The sequence below is a fragment of the Passer montanus genome, unplaced genomic scaffold (genome assembly GCF_014805655.1).
Source record: "Passer montanus isolate IOZ18808 unplaced genomic scaffold, ASM1480565v1 scaffold8, whole genome shotgun sequence".
Lineage (NCBI taxonomy): Eukaryota > Metazoa > Chordata > Aves > Passeriformes > Passeridae > Passer > Passer montanus.
Genome location: NW_024373256.1, coordinates 2,321,075 through 2,338,415, shown reverse-complemented (window position 1 = coordinate 2,338,415; position 17,341 = coordinate 2,321,075). Strand labels below are relative to the sequence as shown.

General features: G+C 48.5%; 2 protein-coding genes across 5 annotated transcripts in view; one reads left to right on the top strand and one right to left on the bottom strand.

Annotated features, from left to right (window-relative positions):
• Window positions 1-871, bottom strand: part of TOM1L2 (target of myb1 like 2 membrane trafficking protein) — a 56,329-nt gene extending 55,458 nt beyond the window's left edge. For all 4 annotated transcript variants that reach the window (XM_039731806.1, XM_039731807.1, XM_039731808.1 and 1 more), the window contains exon 1: window positions 791-871. In XM_039731806.1, the coding sequence (XP_039587740.1) occupies window positions 791-842 (52 nt within the window). In that variant the 5' untranslated portion in view covers window positions 843-871. The remainder of the gene's footprint in view (window positions 1-790) is intronic.
• A 595-nt stretch (window positions 872-1,466) lies between these two features.
• On the top strand, window positions 1,467-16,689 carry DRC3 (dynein regulatory complex subunit 3). Its single transcript, XM_039732278.1, has 13 exons — window positions 1,467-1,524; window positions 2,338-2,511; window positions 3,891-4,007; window positions 5,299-5,465; window positions 6,046-6,192; window positions 7,360-7,479; window positions 8,550-8,662; window positions 9,953-10,127; window positions 12,545-12,676; window positions 13,825-13,895; window positions 14,673-14,796; window positions 16,151-16,282; window positions 16,410-16,689. Exons 2-13 carry the CDS (start codon window positions 2,355-2,357, stop codon window positions 16,521-16,523), a joined length of 1,569 nt encoding a protein of 522 aa, XP_039588212.1. The 5' UTR covers window positions 1,467-1,524; window positions 2,338-2,354; the 3' UTR covers window positions 16,524-16,689.
• The last annotated feature ends 652 nt before the right edge of the window (window positions 16,690-17,341 follow it).

Below are 17,341 nucleotides of genomic sequence, written 5' to 3'. Positions count from 1 at the left end.
CCACAAAAGAACACATCTGTGGGAGGGAAGGAGGGAGGGAGCAGCCACAGCAGCCCAGGGAGGCCTGGAGTGGCCACGCAGTGAAAGCTGGCTCAGAGTAACCTGCTAATGGCACCAAAGCGTTACCAAAGCCACAGTTCAGCCTCCGGGCTGAAAAACGAGCACTCCTTTGTGTCTCTAGACCACATCACCCCCCTGCCCACTCAGGGGCACAGGGAGCTCTCAGTACTTTGGGGAGGAGTGGCTCGGTGACTGGGTGGTCTGGAAGGAGGCACTCCACTTCAGGAAAAGGAGCTGGCGGATGCAACAGCTTTCCTGCATCCATCTCGACGTGGAGCCAGTCTCTTCTCAGGGACAGCAGCCTGTTCCCCACACCTTCTCTGCCCTCTGACCCCTCCACGCCCCCCACTAACCCCAGAGTCCCGCCCTGAGGCCTCCAGCACCGCCCAAACGCCTTCCAGCCCCGCCAAGCGCCCACCAGCCCTGCAATCCCCGCTCCCCAGAGACCCTCCCGCTCCTCAGAGCCCCCCGCAGCCCCCAGAGCTCCCTCACCACCCGCACTGACCCCCACAACCGCCACACACCGCCCCTGAGCCCCTCAGCGAGCCCCAGATTCCCCCCAGGGGCTCTCACGGACTCTCCCCTCAGCGCTCCCACAGCCCCTCACGGACCCCCGGAGCCCCCACAGCCCCTCACAGGCCCCAGGGCCCCCCGCCGCCTCCGGCCCCGCCCGCCGGCCGAAGCCCCCGCGGTCTCCCCGGGCCCCTGCGCGCTCCCCAGGCCGCCGTACCGAGGCTCTGCCCCACCGGGGTGCTGAACGGGTTCCCCAGCAGAAACTCCATCTTGGGATGACAACAAACAGCGGCCCAGCGCCCGCCCCTCCCGCACCGCGCCCTGACCGACAGCCGCCAGCACCAACCACAGCGCGAGCTGGCAGCTGCGTCCCGCCTCCCTGCCTCCAATTGGGCAGCTGCGGGACGCGCGGCAAAGCTATTGGTTAGAGAGCGTGTCCATCACTGTCAAGCGAGGGGCCCGCCCCGGCGGTAGTCCCGCCCTTTTCCCCGCCCTCCCTTTGATGGACAGCGGAGACAATGAGACTGCCATTCCCTATTGGGCAAAGCCCGAAACTCTCTGCAACATTATTGGGCAAAGGGAACGTCAATCATCCGAGCCCTCTCCGCCCCGAGGGCACGGTCCCGGCGCTGATTGGCTGACACGGATTTCTCGCGCGCTGATTGGTAGCTGGCCTCCCCACCCACTCCACGCCCATTGGCGGCTGAGCCGGTCACGTGCCGCCCTTAGCAACGCACCGGGGCTTCCTTAGCGACGGGCGCTGAGGCGCGGGTGGGAACCGGGAACTGGGAACGGGAACCGGGAACGGGAACCGGGAACGGGAACGGGAACGGGAACTGGGAACGGGAACGGGAACCGGGAACGGGAACCGGGAACGGGAACGGGAACGGGAACGGGAACGGGAACGGGAACCGGGAACGGGAACCGCCCCAGGCCCCTGGGGACCGGCGGGTGAGAGGCCCCATGGGCCGGGATCTGGGTCCTGGGGGCGGGAGGCGGCGGCTCCTTCCCGGCCACCGGGCAGGGGTGGTGGAACCGGCACTGACCGAAGAGGCGCTGGACAAACGCACATCCCCGGAGCGCCCAGCGCCGGGCTGGGGCTTGGAGCAGCCTGGCACAGCGGAAGGTGTCCCGGCCATGACAAGATGAGCTTTAAGGCCCCTCCCGGCCCAAATAATTCTGTGATTGTACAGGAAAGAGAGAGAGGAAGGCCAGGGATGGATAAATCCAGAGCTGCTGCTCCTCAGTCTGTGCCGCACACAGCCACAGGGAGGTTTGGTTTGTTAATAAAACTCCATAATGGGAACAGAACTCTCTAAAGTCTGACATTTATCATCGCTGTCCCATGCAAAAATAAATCTGTAATTATAAACATCTTACACAAGCAAAAGTTTGAAGATGCAAGTCCTTCACAGCCGTTCATTAACTCTGCACGGTTTGAAAAAGACAAATGGTCTCATTGCCTCCAGGGCAACATTAGGGATATTTAAATTTCCATGAAAAATTTCCCCACTGGAGGGGTTGTCAAGCACTGGAACAGGCTGACAAGAGAAGCTGTGGATTCTCCATCCCTGGAGTGTCCAAGGCCAGGCTGGACGGGGCTTGGAGCACCCTGGGGTGGTGGAAGGTGCCCCTGCCCATGGCAGAGGATGGAATGAGATGGGTTTTAAGGTTCCTTCCCACCCAAACTGTTCTGGGATTCTGTGACTGCTGGAAAGAGTAGCCAGGCAGTGATTTAATTTATTTTTTTTCCTGTCCTTCAAGACTGATTCTGTCTCACAATGAGTCAGTTTAACAATAGCATTGAGCCAAACGTTATTGATGATGAAATGCTTCAGGAAGCCATTGAAGAGAAGTGTCCAGAGGACCTTGGAGATACTGCCAGAGAGGAAAGTACCAACGTTAAAGTTGTGACAGAGATACAATTCAGTTTTAAAAGTGAGTATCAGAATATATACATATTTCCCTCTTCTTTATCTAGAAGGTAATAGAATAAATGGGTAGCTGGCAATTAAGCAACCATTATTAGCTGGGATTTATTATGTGGAAATTAAATCTGGACTTGGATTTTGCTCACACCTGTACAAAGCAGCTTTTGCTGGTGGGTGACTTCAGAGCTGCTTCACTTCCCACCCCCTTGTCAGTGCTGCTCTCATTTAACATTTATATTGTGGTGACACCTACAGGCCACGGGCCTGCTGGGCCCCTCGGATGCTGCCAAATCCAGCCCAGGGCAGGCTCTGCCGAGCCTGCTGGTGATGTGAGAGCTCTTGGGGGATTGTGGTGGTGACAGCCCAGTCTGATGGCATTCCCTGGTCACCCATACCACTGCCATGGCTTGCCTCTTACTGTCAGAACTGTGGTAAAATTGCACCCAAAAAATGGAAAGGAAGAACACTTGGCTCAATTTTTGAGTATTTGAGGGAGGGGAGTAATTTCAGTTGATTATTCTTTGTGTTCCAGTAAAATATTGTGTGTGTGAGTTGATTTTCTTAGAAAAGACTCCCTTGACCTGGTCCTGCATGGATTTGTCTGCAAATACAAAATCCAGAAGTGTGTGAATATTTTGTGCATGCAGTTCCTTGGTTTATGGTGCCCTCACTGAATAAGGATAGCAGGACAGCAGATGAAATCTGGGAGGGCACTGCAGGGCAAAGAGAAATGGGAGTGAGAACATCCTGTGTTTCCTGTCACCTTGGTCCTGATCCTTTGCAAACAGCCTGCCCTTGTGACTCTGTGTTTGGGGGAACCCAAGTGCAGGGATATTGATTAGTTCCAAACTGCAGCCTGCACAGCAAGAGCAGAGCCCAGCTTCCTCTGCTGTGCCCAGAATCCTGGCAGCAGGGGAGTCATTTACAGAATCGGGAGCTGGGCACTGCTGGACTGCAAATGCAGAGAAAATCTCATCCCAAACCTCCTGCTCGGAGCTGGAGAGGAAAATGAAGGTCAGAACGTCCTGGCAGTGGATTCATGGAGGCACTGAGTGCCACAGTCAGCATCCCCTGCACGCCTGGGTGAGTGCTGGTGCAGGACACCGGGGTTAAGTGGGCTGTTTCATTGGGATCTCATCCAGCCAGTGCACCCCTGAGCTCTCCAGGGCACTCATCACACACTAAAAACCCTTTTGGAGGCAAGACTGGACGTGTTTGCCTTGTGCAAGGCAGGGTGTCTGCTGAAACAAAGCTGGCTCATGTGAAAAGCAATTTTCTTTTCTTTTTTTTTTTTTTTTCTGTGGTTTTAGACATCCTGCAAAAACAAAGCTGGCTCACGTGAAAAGCAATTTTCTTTTCTTTTCTTTTTTTTTCCTGTGGTTTTAGACATCCTGCAGATTAATAATCTGTGGCCATTAGAGAATCTGACTAAACTGCAGCTGGACAACAACGTCATTGAGAAGATAGAAGGCCTGGAGAGTCTGGTTCACCTTGTATGGCTTGGTGAGATGCAGGCAGAGGAGGGTGGATGCCTTTGCAGGTGCAAAATTTGAGATAAACCAGGATGTCACCTTCCTTCTCAGGCACGACTGATAGGAGCTTACCCTGAGAAGGCTGTCAGCTGTCTGACAGTCATTTGACTGTCAAATGTCAAAATGCCTGAGTATCAGAGCTGCAAAACAATCCTTCAAATGTTTAAAAACTGGGTTTAATACATTTGGTGTGGCAGGAACAGGAAGCTGAGGTCTCAATGTTGTTTCCAAGGTTTGTATTGTGTTTAAGGGTGACTTTCAGGAATATTTATGGAAACACCCCTGCGATTTAGAAGCCTGGATTCTGTTTCCAAAGCTGCTGCAGGCATTCCAAATCCCACAACCCCTCTATCCTCAAGGGCTGGGTGTCACCATTGTCCCAAGGAGTGCCCATCCTTGTGGCCTGATGTGGGTGCTTGCAGCCACACAGCTCAGAGCATTCCCTGGAACTGCAGCCACGTTGCTGGCTGGAATTCTAAATATATCCTCAGCATGCAGGGCTGGAGCTTGTGAGCACATTGTGAAATGTCTGATGGGTTCTTCCACCCAGTTGTCTGCACAGTCCTGCTCCACAGACGACTGAGGCACTCGTGAATCACCAAGTGATCGGTGTAAGCACGGTGTTTTGAAGCACACTCTCATCTTTTGTTTGCCCAAAGGCTGCAGTGGCTCAGCTGCTGCTGTACAAGTGTCTCAGCCACCCAAGAGACCTCATAAACTGTTTTTGGCCTCTTGGCTTGCTCAGTACTAATCCTCAGGCAAATCCTGCCCTTAGTCATGGTGAGTGTAGGTGTTAGGAGAGATGTTCTGGCAGGGGAAGAGGACATTTCAATAAGTGAAACAGCTCAAGTGAGTCTTTGCATAACTCCACTGACGTGGAACTGCCTTGTCCTGGTCCTGTGGGAGTGACCACAACTGTGGCAAGAAACAAGGCAGTGCCAGACTGATCACAGAAATCCCCCTCAAAGGGCATTTCCCCACCTCTTGTTTTGTGTTTCCCCATAAGGCAGAAGCCCCTTTCAGGCTGTGTAAGTGGACTCTGCATGGACTAACTTCAGCTTTTCCTCTCATTTAGAAGTTGCACAGACAATTGCAAGGAGGAGATGGGAATAAAGGATGATTTAATGCTGAGCCTTTCCTGTGGGACCTGGACCACCCCTGGGAAAAATCTGTACATAAACTCCTACATGCAGAACTAAATAGCAGAATCAGGGTGTTCTGCAAGAAATAATTTAATGTTTGGTTTATAAATTCTTCCCCAGACCTGTCCTTCAACAATATTGAAGTAATTGAGGGCCTGGATACTCTTGTCAAACTGCAGGACCTCAGTCTCTACAAAAACAGAATATCTAAAATTGAGCACATGGACACATTGCAAGAGCTGCAGATTTTCTCCATAGGGAAGAATAACCTGACCATTCTGGAAGATGTGAGTGCTCCCTGGCTTTGCAAATATTCCCTGCTGAAGGATCAGATATTCTAAAACTGGCATTTGCCATTGTGTCCAAGCCCCTCCTTAGGTGATAAAATTCTCCTTATGATTTCTAAGTAGTCTGAGCTATGGCTTTAGTCCTCTGGTGTTAAGTGCTTACTGCAGCCATTTTTCTTTTAGATTATTGACTCATGGGGGCCCAGTTCTGTGCCTGCTCTCAGCCATGGCAAAATTCCTGTTGGCTCCCATGAAAGCTAGAAAAGGAATAAGTGGCTACATATGAGAAAAGGGGGGAGGCCAGGATTTATTTGGGGTTCTTTTGAGGGCATCTTACCAATTTAGGATCTGTGATTTGTGCACCCCATCTGCCTTCTCTCTCCTCCCGTTGTCTAGATATTGCCAATGTGAATTTAAGCATTTCCTTTCCCAAAACCATTAGAAACTCATAATTGACTGTCGTGTGAATTTGGCAGCAGAGCAGAATACATATTGCAACTCAGCTGTAATAAAAGCAATAAATTCCAGGGCTGTGTTTCCCCAGCACTGGGAAATGCAGAGCTCTTTCCCTCTGGCACAGGTGATCTATCTCAGGAGGTTAAAAAGCTTGCAGACACTGAACCTCAGTGGGAACCCTTTCTGCAGTGAAGAGCACTACAGGCTGTTTGTTGTTGCTCATCTTCCCAGCCTGGTGTACTTGGACTTCAAGCTCGTGAGAAACTCCACGGTGAGATTTCTGCATTCCCTGGTTGGGAAATCAGGCAGCAGCATCTTACAGAGCCTTTGCTTTGTTGGTGTGCCAGCAATATTCCAGCACTGGGGGCAGGTTCCCTGCAGAAATCAGGCTCACAGAAACACACAGTGTTTATTCTGCTTCCACATAACAGCTGTGAACCTGTAGGCCAAATTCTGTCAAATCTGACAGAGAGGTAGAGGTGTCAGAAGCATGATGTCTTCACAGATTCTGTGAAAATCAGCAGCTGTGTGTGGGAGAGGGGCCTGGTTGGTGTTGCCACAGAGAGGCTGCAGTGTGAGTGCAAGTCTTCTCAGAGAATCTCAGAGGAAATCAGTCTGGAGACAAGGATCCAGGGGGAAGGAGCCTTGGTGGTCCTGCTGCTCACAGAGTGATTTGTTTCACTAGCAACCTGACAATCCAGGCAAGCAGCTGCCTGGATGCACTTCCCACTTTTGATTTCTGAGAATGAGACACTTCGTCCTCACCAGGAACCTGTGGAGCTGCTTTATCATCCCAGGGCTCAAAGGAACAAAGAGGGGGATTTTTTGTTCAGGGTTTGTTTGGTTTTTTTGGTAACCAAAGGACATGATTAATTGTAAATTTGCTTGGCACAGAGCAGGAGCTGTACTTGGAATGTACATTGCTCTTACCATAGGACTGGAAGGGTTTTCCAGGTCATGGAATGCAGTCCCTGCTCATCAGGGACGTCTGAGAATTGCATACTTAAATTTGTCAAGCTTCAGTTTCAAGCTAATGAGGTTCTTGCCCCTGGTGCTACCTTGCCATCCACTCCTCCAAAGAACCTTCTCCTCCTTCCTAGAAAATTTATTAACCTCACTGACTGATCAAATTGGAGCTCAAATTCTAGAAGTCAAAAAAACCCCAAAAACCTCTAAAGATGAGAAAATGGAGAGAGAAAAGCTTCCTGGGATTGAATTATCTCAGATGCATTGAATACAGAAACAGAGCAATATGCCAGCAAAAAATGGGATGAGGATTAGATTTGAAACTTCATAAATAGTTTAATAAAAAGCCCATGAGGAAATGGAGAGGCAGATGCCACTCTGGTGCACGTTCTAGAAAGATCAGTTGCTTACACCCTGACTCATTGAGCAATGTTGGCTAACCTAATACAAATAGTTTATTTATATTTCTCAGAGAAAAGCTGCAGCTTTAAAGTATCAAAATCTCACTAAGCCATTGGAGCAAGAGGAGGCTGAGGTCCTTGCTCTGCAGGAGGCAGAAGATGCAAAGCAGAAAGAGCTGGAGTACCACCAGGTGAGTTTTGTATTGTCCCAGGAGAAAGAAGCACAACACATATTGACTTTTCTTCTCCCTGCTTGAAGATTTAATGACAGGTTAACATCGACTCTGCTAAAACTAAGGCTCAGATTAATCTCTGTGATCTCTGAATCTTATCTTTTGGATGGAAACAGGAGCTGCTGTGGAATACACATGATGTGGGGGACATAATTCTTTGGGCTGAACAATGAAACTACAGATAGAGACCCTGCAAAGCTAAATAGTAAATCATACCCAGGGAGTTTATCAGCCTGACGTGAGATTAAGAAAATTACAGGTCTGAGGGAAATGTTAACATTTTCATGGTGAAGCGACTTTTTTTTCCTCTCCTTCACACTAAGTCAAGCTTTTCATTAGTTTTATGGTTAAACTCTCCAGGACTTTTGGAGATCACTGTAGTCCTGTGACTGGGCTGAAAGCAAGACCAGGTGGAATGGTGCTTTCAGTTGTAGCCTGGTTCTGTATGCCAGACCTCTGGATGATCAGAGTGGCTTAAGTTCAGTGTTTAGTGCCAGGGAGGGTGCTGCCAATCTTCCCTTTGAACCTCCCCAAAGTTCACCAACTCCTTAAATAGCCTTGCAATAAATGTTTGTATGTGGAAATGTCTTATACTGGCAATGAGCACAGGGTGCCCAGAGAAGCTGTGGCTGCCCCATCCCTGAGGTGTTCCAGGCCAGACTGGATGGGGCTTGGAGCATCCTGGGACAGTGGAAGGTGTCTCTGCCATGGCAGGGGGTGGGATTGGGTGATCTTTAATGTCCCTTCCAGCCCAAACCGTTTTATGATGCAGGCATCTGATACAAGATTAAGCAGAGGTTTCTATCCTTAGGCTACAGAGCTGTAGCAGCAAAGCCCCTGGGATGGGTTTCACTCCAGTTGCAAGGTGCTTTTGTGGCTTGCTTGGTGTTTCTGCAGTGCTCATGGAACTGTGTCTGCACCCAAGTTCTGCTGCTGCTGCTGAGGTGCTCACAGGAGAGACACATCCTGAGGACTGGCAGCAGGCTGGCATCTCTGTTTTACTTATTTTGCTCTGTTTCTCTTCAAAGGCAGCCTTTGTCGAGTACCTGAATGGATCATTCCTGTTTGACAGTCTGCATGAAGAGGATGGAGAAGCTGCCAAACTGGCTTCCCTCCCTGGAGTGGAGGAGCTGCTGCAGGCATATCCTTCCTGGGTTTGGAATACCTGCAGCTAACAGGTAATGCCTTCAGTTAAGAAGGAAGTGCATCCACAGGGACTCCTCATCTGTTGCTTTTGTCCAGAGCTGAAAGCTACATTGATCTAAGATCTGAGACAGTCTGTGTTCAATTTTGGAATGGTACCAAAAGTTACACTACAAGGCTGTGAGACCACTGACAGCTTTAAGGCATGATATCTTGTGAAATATGAGGGCTCCAAACAAATGGTTTATATTACTGACAAGCTGGCCAGCCCAGCTTGAGACATCCCATTTGTAAAACCACTCTTTTCTATCCCCAACAGGTCACGAGATCCCAGCATTTTAAATTCTCACCGTTGTAATTACCATATTCCTTTTCCTTCCCTTGAATCAAACACGATTTTGGTAGTCTCCTTTTCTGACCCTTCAAGAATCGAGACTTTGTACTTTCTTTAAGTCTGGAATCCACTTAAAGTTTAAAATGAGCTGGAAGATAAATCTCTGTCTGTTAGATTGTGAGAGCACAGTTGCTAAAATCATGTTGAAATTGAAGTGGTAGGAGATAGGAACAGACTAATCAGGATGATACAAGTCACATATCTCACAACCTGCCAGAACTGGCAACGGGAAGTTTCCAGGCCAGCACATTTTTCTGATCATTGCTCCTACACAGGGGAGCAGAAAGCAGACACTTTTTTTTCTTTTTTCTTTTCTCATTCAGATTAATAGAGTATTGTCAAGGCCAGTAACTTGACCTTCCTTAAAATTGCATTACACTGTTGGGGAAAAATGCATCACGGCTTAACTACAATAGACTCCAGAAACAATTCCATTGCCAAGATAATAGCAGAAGAAAAATTGACGTTATTTTTGTGATGCTACCAAGTCAGTAGTTTATTCTGTGCTCTGGCTGTGGGCTCCAGAGCTGTATTTATTAACTACACAGGCACTGTATTCACACTTGTGAAGACAGATAGGGTTGTAGGCTTCCTTCTGCTGCTGTGTCAGAAGAGTCAGACAAGTGAATGTATTTTCTTCTCTTCCTCAAGGCCTTTTTTCCCCCTCAAGTTGCCATAGCTTTCTCCATACCCTTAAGGCAGCAAAATTCTATGCATAAAACAGGAATGGGTGACCCAGTCCTGCCCTAGACAGAATATTTGGCAGCTCCCAGCAAGAACCACAGAGTTTACATAAAAGCAGCTCGTAGCTCTTGTTGCTCAGATTTGCGGAGGCAGAAGGAACACAACGTGTTGCTCCACTGAGCAAGCAAAAGACCTTGACTCTGCTGTCACATACAAGAAGGAGTTTGTCTTAGTTTGTGAGAACCTGTACAACTATGGACTGGAAGAGTTTGAAAAACGAGAAGCTGAAGTCTCTAAATTCTACAAAAGGCTCCATGAAATTCTGGCAGTCAACCAGCAAGAAAGCAAGAGAATAATCTCAGACTTTGAGAGTCGGAACCAAAGGGTAATGTTACACTTTTGTTTGTTTGATACGTGATTTCTCTACATCCTGTAGCATTAATGTCACCAATATTTGAGAAAATGGAAATGCTCAGCCTTCCTTTTAGTTTAAATATTTTTATAAAGTTGATTTTTAAGATAGATAGATAGATGTTTACTGTTGCTCCCCTTCTTTTTGAAGCTCCAATAACTCTTCCTTCATTGAAAAACCAGGGAGAAAAGGAAGGAAATTGCAGGGTATTCAGTTTATTTTCAAGTAATTTTCTGCTTCAGTTCATTTTTTCAACAACAGCTCAAGGAACTATAACCAAAAAAAAAATTAGAGAAAGTTATTTTAATGTATTTCTAGTCCTTTAAAGCAGAAACTCTCTTTTGATTCTGCTCAACTACAGCCACCCATTGTGGCTGCTCAGGGCGTAGCTTCTAGCTGGATCCCTTTCTAACCATGTATAATAGATGGATCATGACTTTGTTTCCACAGGAAAAAAAATAAAATAAGGGAGGGCTAAAGCCTGGTGACACTGTCAGCTGAGAGAGCCAGTCCCTGACAAGTGACACCAGCAGAGTCACAAGCTCTGGCTCCTGCTGGAAACCAGGTCACTTTTATTTCAGTGCCTGTCACGGGCTGACAGCTGCTGAGTCACTCTGCTCCCAGGGCCTTGAACCTCGCTGACTCACGTTGGAAATCTGCACCCAGCAGCTTTAGGAGCTGGCAGCACCACCAGAGTCACAGAGCTGCAGAATGGTTTGGGTTGGAAGGGACCTTAAAGAGCATCTCATTCCAGCCAGAAGTTTGGTTTGAATATTCAGTTAGCTTGTGCTTGGATTCTCACTGTGCCTTCCATGAAAAAACCCTAAACCAGCAAAACAACCCCTGCAAAACCTACAAAAACAAAGAAACAACATCAAAACCCAAAGATACACAGCTGAGGCCAGATTTTACCCCTTCACCTCTGTCTGACCTACAGGCTCAGCTGTGGATTGGGCTGCAAGGGGTGACAAGGAGGAATGGCCTAAAGCTGAAGGAGGGGTGGCTTAGATGGAATACTAGGAAGAAATTAGATTAAATATTAGGAAGAAATCCTTCTCTGTGAGGGTGGGAAGGCTCTGGCACAGATTCCCAGAGAAGCTGTGGCTGCCCCATGCCTGGAAGAGACCAAAGCCAGGTTGGAAAGGGCTTGGAGCCACCTGGGATAGAGGAAGGTGTCCCTGCCCATGGCAGGGCATGTGACTGGATGATCTTTAAGGTCTTTCTCAGCCCAAACCATTCTGGGATTCTGTGATTCTCTATAAACAGGACACAGGGGTCAGCATGCCAGTTTCCACATAAATATTAGAAGAGTTTGTGTCAAAACCGAACACAGTGTTTGAACATCATTTCCCCATAATTTAAAATTGCTGGAGGAGTTCAAAAGGCACAGAGGTCCCAGCAGACTGCAGTCTGTGAGCTGTTCTTAGGGCTGTTTGTCTGTCTGTAATCCTTTCATGTAAACTTGGGTAACCTGTGAAATCACTGCCTCTCTGAAGTTGGTTACGGAGGATTAAAGGCCTTGAACTTTGAAGTTTTTGCTCCCAGAGGTGCAGCTTGAGTGGCTCTGGGGTCTTTTGAGCCTTCTAACTTGTTTACATTAGAGAAGAAGAAACCTTGCTCTCCCCTTCCCCCTTTTAAACTGCAAAGTTTGGGTAATCCACCCCATTTCCAGACACAAGCCTTGGCAGGGGTTTTTAACAGAATTCTTTATTTCACCCCATCCATTCCCTCTCAGGAGAAGTGGATCAGACATAATAAAACATATATATTTTCCCTCCTTTTTTAAACAGTTGATTGTTAACTGATTTTAAACAGACTTGAAAATAACACATTCAGCACAAGAGGATTTTTTCTTTTTTTTTTTTTGATCCAAGCAAACATAAATCTTGCCTGATACAAAAGTGACATCAATACATAATTCTGAAGGGCAATAAATCCTTGCTGTAAGAGGAAGGCAGGCAATGATAGGTATTCCATATTCAGAATACTAAATCCTGACCCTACTGGAAGTCAGTCAAGATTCTCCCTGGCAGGAAGTGGATCAGGATTTACACCTGCCTTTCTTTCTCCAAAGCAATTGTTAATTTCTTCTTCACAGCCAGCAATGTCAATAATTAAATTTTGTTCTTTTTTGCTGGAAATGAAGGGAAGCATAGAAGGAGCAGAGTCTTCTGCTGAGTGGAGGATGAAGAAGAGTTTTCCCAATCCCCCTGCAGTAGCAAACCTCAGAACTGTTGACTACCCACTATGTAAATCTGGAGACTTCCCTGAATCATCACATTTCATTTCAGCTAATCAGCAGCAGGAACTTTTCTCACACATGTAACAAGTTAATTAAATTGCAATGGAATGCTGAACACAAACTATAATTCACGTATCTCTGTGTTTAGAGGCTGGATGAGCTTTATCAGGCCAGGAGTGGTGAAATTGCTGAGTCTAAACGAGCCCAGGGCAAGGAGGACATCCATCAGCTGTGGGATGCACTCATGACCTTGGAAGCACTGGTGTCCAACGACCTGGAGGTGAGATCCAAGCTCACACCTGTGAGACCTCACAGCCAGAACGTTGTGGGGTCACTTCTCTGTGGGGTCACTGCAGCCCTCTGTCACAAAGAGGGGGGCACAGCATTTCCACTCAGGAACATGTTTTGTCCCCATCTTTTTCTTTCTCTGTCCAAAGTTGATGGGAGTGAGATCAGGCCCTGGACATTGATACCTTACAGCAGGTTGCTGTTTCTCAGAGCAGAACACGGTATGTCCATCACATCTATCCAAGCTGATTTCCCACACTTTGGAGGCAGGGAGGTTGTGCAATCCACTTTATACGTCTGCACAAGTTGCTGCATAGCATGGGGTATGCATTTGGAATTCTAGAGGTGTCATTCTTTGAAGCTGATCTTTGCTAGAAGATTATACACATTCCTGCTCAGCTTGCTGCATTTGCTTGCATAATAGCTGCCTTTTCCTCCCCAGACTTTTCCTCAAAAACTAGGGCAGGGCTGCTGATGAGCATCTTCATGGAAGGAAAAAAACCCAAAATAATCTGTTTAAAAATGAGCAGGCAGGAGCTGTGGCCTGTGTGCAGCAGTTTAGTTTTGTGAGCATGGATGGCAGAAAGCAGCAGCTCAAAATGGATCCTCACTGCATCAGGATTGTGCCTTTTTAGAGTTTTCTGATTTGGCCCTTACATATCTGCAATCACTGATGGGATGAGCAGAAACATTTCTCCCTGTGTGCCCTGCTGGATTTGCAGGATTCAGCTACCAAGACATTTAAGTGCAACACTTCACAGATTCTCCATCAGCCATCTCTGAGAGAGGGAACAGGCAGCTGCACTTTTAATTTCTGAGGACTAAACCAAGAGCTGCAGTAAAGCCCAGGCAGGGGTTGTGCTTCTGACAAGAGGCTCTTCACACAGCCAAGGACAAGGAGGCATGGCAGGGTGTGGGAATGCAGCCCTCTCCAGGCACTGCTTAGGTGAGGGCAACAAAGGAACCCCTGGCTAATTCCAGGCACTTTAAATGCTTGAGGCAGTTCAGTTTCTGACTATGCTTATAACAGCAGTGAGTCCAAATTACAATAAATTGTAGATTCCTCCTAGATTCTCTGACTCCCTGTTATGTTTGTGCAAGTTTTTATTGTGGTATTTCCTCTTTTTCCCCTCTGTTAAGGAACTGTTACAGGATTTTAAAAGAAGCATTGATGTCATAGCATCAACATTCACTGAAAACATTCAAGGGATATATCCTTTTCACAGTAAGTTGGCCTACACCTCACCTCTAAATCCAAAAATGAGCTTCCAGTACAAAACCTTTTTTTTTTTAATTTTAATCAATAGAAAATATCTTTTTCCAGCCTTGAGGAATGCTCATTTAAGGTGCCTATCTTCTTTATGTGGAGACTCTGGAGAGCACTGAATGATTTAAATTCTACTGTGCTGGAATTCTGTAGGATTTAGGCAGCTTTCACCCTGTTGGGAATCTTCCTTTCTTCTCCATGCAGAGAAGACAAAACAGAGGGAAGATCTGGTTAGACTGTTGTCTAGGTACATTCCTGCCACAGCAGTAAATGAAATATCTACAATTCTGGTTGAATACTCTTTAAATGGTGTTCATTTCTGTATTTTTGATGTGTGCTGAAAAAAAAGTTATATGAGAATACTGAAGTGCTTGAGTGTCAGGTCACGCTGCTTTAAATCTAGAAATCTGATGGCCTGGTGCAAATAATTGCAGTGCATTCAGAGCTTAGCTTTCACCTGGAGGCCTCTTCCAATTTCCCTGGCAATCCCAGGTCCTCTCTCAGTCCTCTGTCATATTTGGCAGTGAAGGTGAGACCCAGTGTGTGATTGAGAACTGAGAGTGTGCATCCTGATATCCTGACAGCACAGCAGCTTCTGGGAGCAGCCAGGCTCATTTCTGCAGAATCTCCCTGTGCAGACCCTGGCTCCCAGTTACAGGAGGTCGTTCAATCTCCACAGATGAGTGGTGTGGTCAGCTTCTTCCTTAACCACGTTCTGTACGTTTAGCCAGTGCCGGGACCTGGAAAACCAACACCTTGAAAAGCTGATGGAGATTGTCAAGGCCACCCTGAAGAAAGTGGACCGCTATGAGCTTGAAGAGGATTTTCCAGATGATCTTCGAAGGGTGAGGGCACCAAGACAATTCATTTCTGTGAGAGAGTAGGCAAGAAAATGAGGCCACAGCCTCTTCTCTGAAGGGACAGGGTTTCCAGGAGGCTCAGTGCTGCCAGAGCCATTCCTGAACCACAGCAAAACCTCCTTCCTAGAGGGTCCTGCTGCTTGGCTGAGCTGTGGTGCCTCTGAACATCTCCACTGACTAGGACAGGGGATAACTGCGCTGCAGGTTTCCCTGGGCACTGCCAGAGCTGGTGGCAGCAGCCCAGGCGAGGTGCTGAGGAAATCTCTCTCCTGCCTCCAGCACAACTCACTGCTCTGGCTGGTTTCCAGGCACTCAGGCAGCATCTTTGCTGCACTCCCTCACAGCTGGTTTTGCTCAGACTCTCCCTGCTCCCTCAGCAGAATCCAAACACTGCTCTGAATTTTTTACACCAGGGCTCTGTTTGCCTCAGTGATTTCAAAATCCCTTCCTGGAGCTCCTGAGCCCACGAGCTGATCTGGAGGCAGGACACAACACTTTAAATGGAGCCTTCCACCGAGCCCTCAGTCTTGCTGTGCAAGCAAAGATCCCAGGAGCCTTTCCAAAAGCACCACCATCGTTGCAGTGCTCCACTCAGCAACGCTGCTGCCCTTTTTGCCTCCGTAATTCCTTCATTTAGTGGCTAAATTACTTAAATTTGCATTAGCTGTGGTTTTGCTCTGTCCAGATTATCCCAGCCCCCTGTCACTGCAGGTAATCAGGAGCTGACAGACACAAACCAGAGCCCTGAGCCCCCGGGGGAGCTGCTGCTTTATGGCCTGTGCAGATGGTGGCGGTTCCGCACCGCTGCCGTGCACCCATTTTGCTTCACTGCCATCCATTCCCATGGAGAAGGGAATTCATTTACCCAACAGCTGCACTTGGCTGCAGGAGGAGACTCATTATGGGTTAGTGAAGCCACCCTCTATTTAGAGCCATGAGGGAAGTCACCGCTTCCATTAGAAGCTGGGACTTTCCAAAAATGAAGATTTACAGCCAGTGCCAGCAGTGCAGGAATCCCTTCCAAGTGTGATTTTCCATTTCCAGGCATGCTGGAGCACATACAGCCTTTCTTTCTTCCACACCAGCTGCACGGCAGCCCTGCTTGCACTGAACTCCCCATTCCAGCATGTGGGGCCAAGGGTGCTGCCTCTGCTTCCCCACCTGTGTTAGGGATAATGCCCCATTACACCACAGCAAGGCCAAGGGTAGAGCCCTGGATTCATCCCGATGAAAAGGGATTTGCCAGGCTGAGACAGAGGGTTTCTCCCTCTGAGCACTGCTGTGCTGCTCGTTCATTGTGTGCTCACCCCTCCTCTCATCTGGTCACGTTACCTCCCAGCTCTTTAAGAACAAAAACGTCGTTGTCAACATCATCAACGTGTCCCACAGCATCCGCCTGCGGAAGATTGACAAGCGAGAGAGCGACATGCTCTCCAACATCTACCAGTGGCAGAAGTCAGTGACAGAGAAGGTAAGAGACCCTCACACTCAGCGGGATGGGGCACGGGCAGGTCTGGCCCAAGTGGCAGGGACACTCCCAGGTCTTTGCTGGACCTTGACATGCCTGCAGATTCACTGCTGGGTTTCAATCTGTCCAGGCTTTCCAAACCGAGAGCGACAGGAACCGCGCCTGCATCGAGAAGATCATCTGCTTCATCAACACTCTGCAGAAGGAGCTGGATAGCACAGTGATCCTGGAGCCTGCAGAATAGGGCTGGGGAGCTGCCTCAGCTGCAGCACACAGGACAGCCCCCAGCAGGAACAGCTGCCTCTCCATGGCCAAGCTGCCTGGGACATTTCAGACCAAATGCACATTTCTTCCATCCCACCATAAACTGCAAATAAAAGCTACTTCTTGACTCTGGAAAAGCATCCAAAGCCCTGTCTCTTCCATCACAGTGGCACAAAGCCCGTGCAGACAACTCAGACCTGGTCACAAGGGGTTATGGATCAGCTGTGAGCTGATTGAACCAAATCATCACAGCATATCATGCCTGAAAGCTTCAGTACCTGCGAGCTCAGTGGCAGGAACCTGTGAGCTGCTGGCACGAGGCAGCAGCTCGGGAGAGGAACACTCTCCATCAAACCACCCCCGAGATAACAGCAGGTTTCCAGCTCAGCAAGCACAAGGCTGGCGGGGGCTCCGTATGCCTGGGAGCCTCATCTTCTCACCCCTTCTCACAATCAGCTTTCTGCAGCGTGAGCAGAGCAGCCCCCAGCCAGCAGGAAGGGAAATCAATGGTTCCACAGGAGCTCACGCGCCGCCGCTCGCGACAGCCGAGCGAGGAGTCATTAATTCCCCTCCTTGCTTGGTGACAGGGCTCACACGCTCCTTGTGGGCAGCTTCTGAGGAATGCTGCTGGCCAGGGTGCTGCTGCTCCAGGCAGGCAGCAAGGAGAAGGTGGGAAGGTTAAACGAGAGGATGGCTGTGTGCTCGCCAGGGGCAGAGCAGGTCTCAGATGTGGCTGGTGCTGCCTGTCAAACACAGATTCAGCTCATCATGCTCTGTGCTTCTGAAGATGGCTGGAGC

Coding starts and splice junctions, on each gene's coding strand:
- DRC3 (XM_039732278.1), top strand. CDS start 2,355: ATGAGTCAGTTTAACAATAGCATTGAGCCAAACGTTATTGATGATGAA. Junction 5,466..6,045: donor ACCTGACCATTCTGGAAGAT/GTGAGTGCTCCC, acceptor CCTCTGGCACAG/GTGATCTATCTCAGGAGGTT. Junction 13,896..14,672: donor ACTGAAAACATTCAAGGGAT/ATATCCTTTTCA, acceptor CACGTTCTGTAC/GTTTAGCCAGTGCCGGGACC.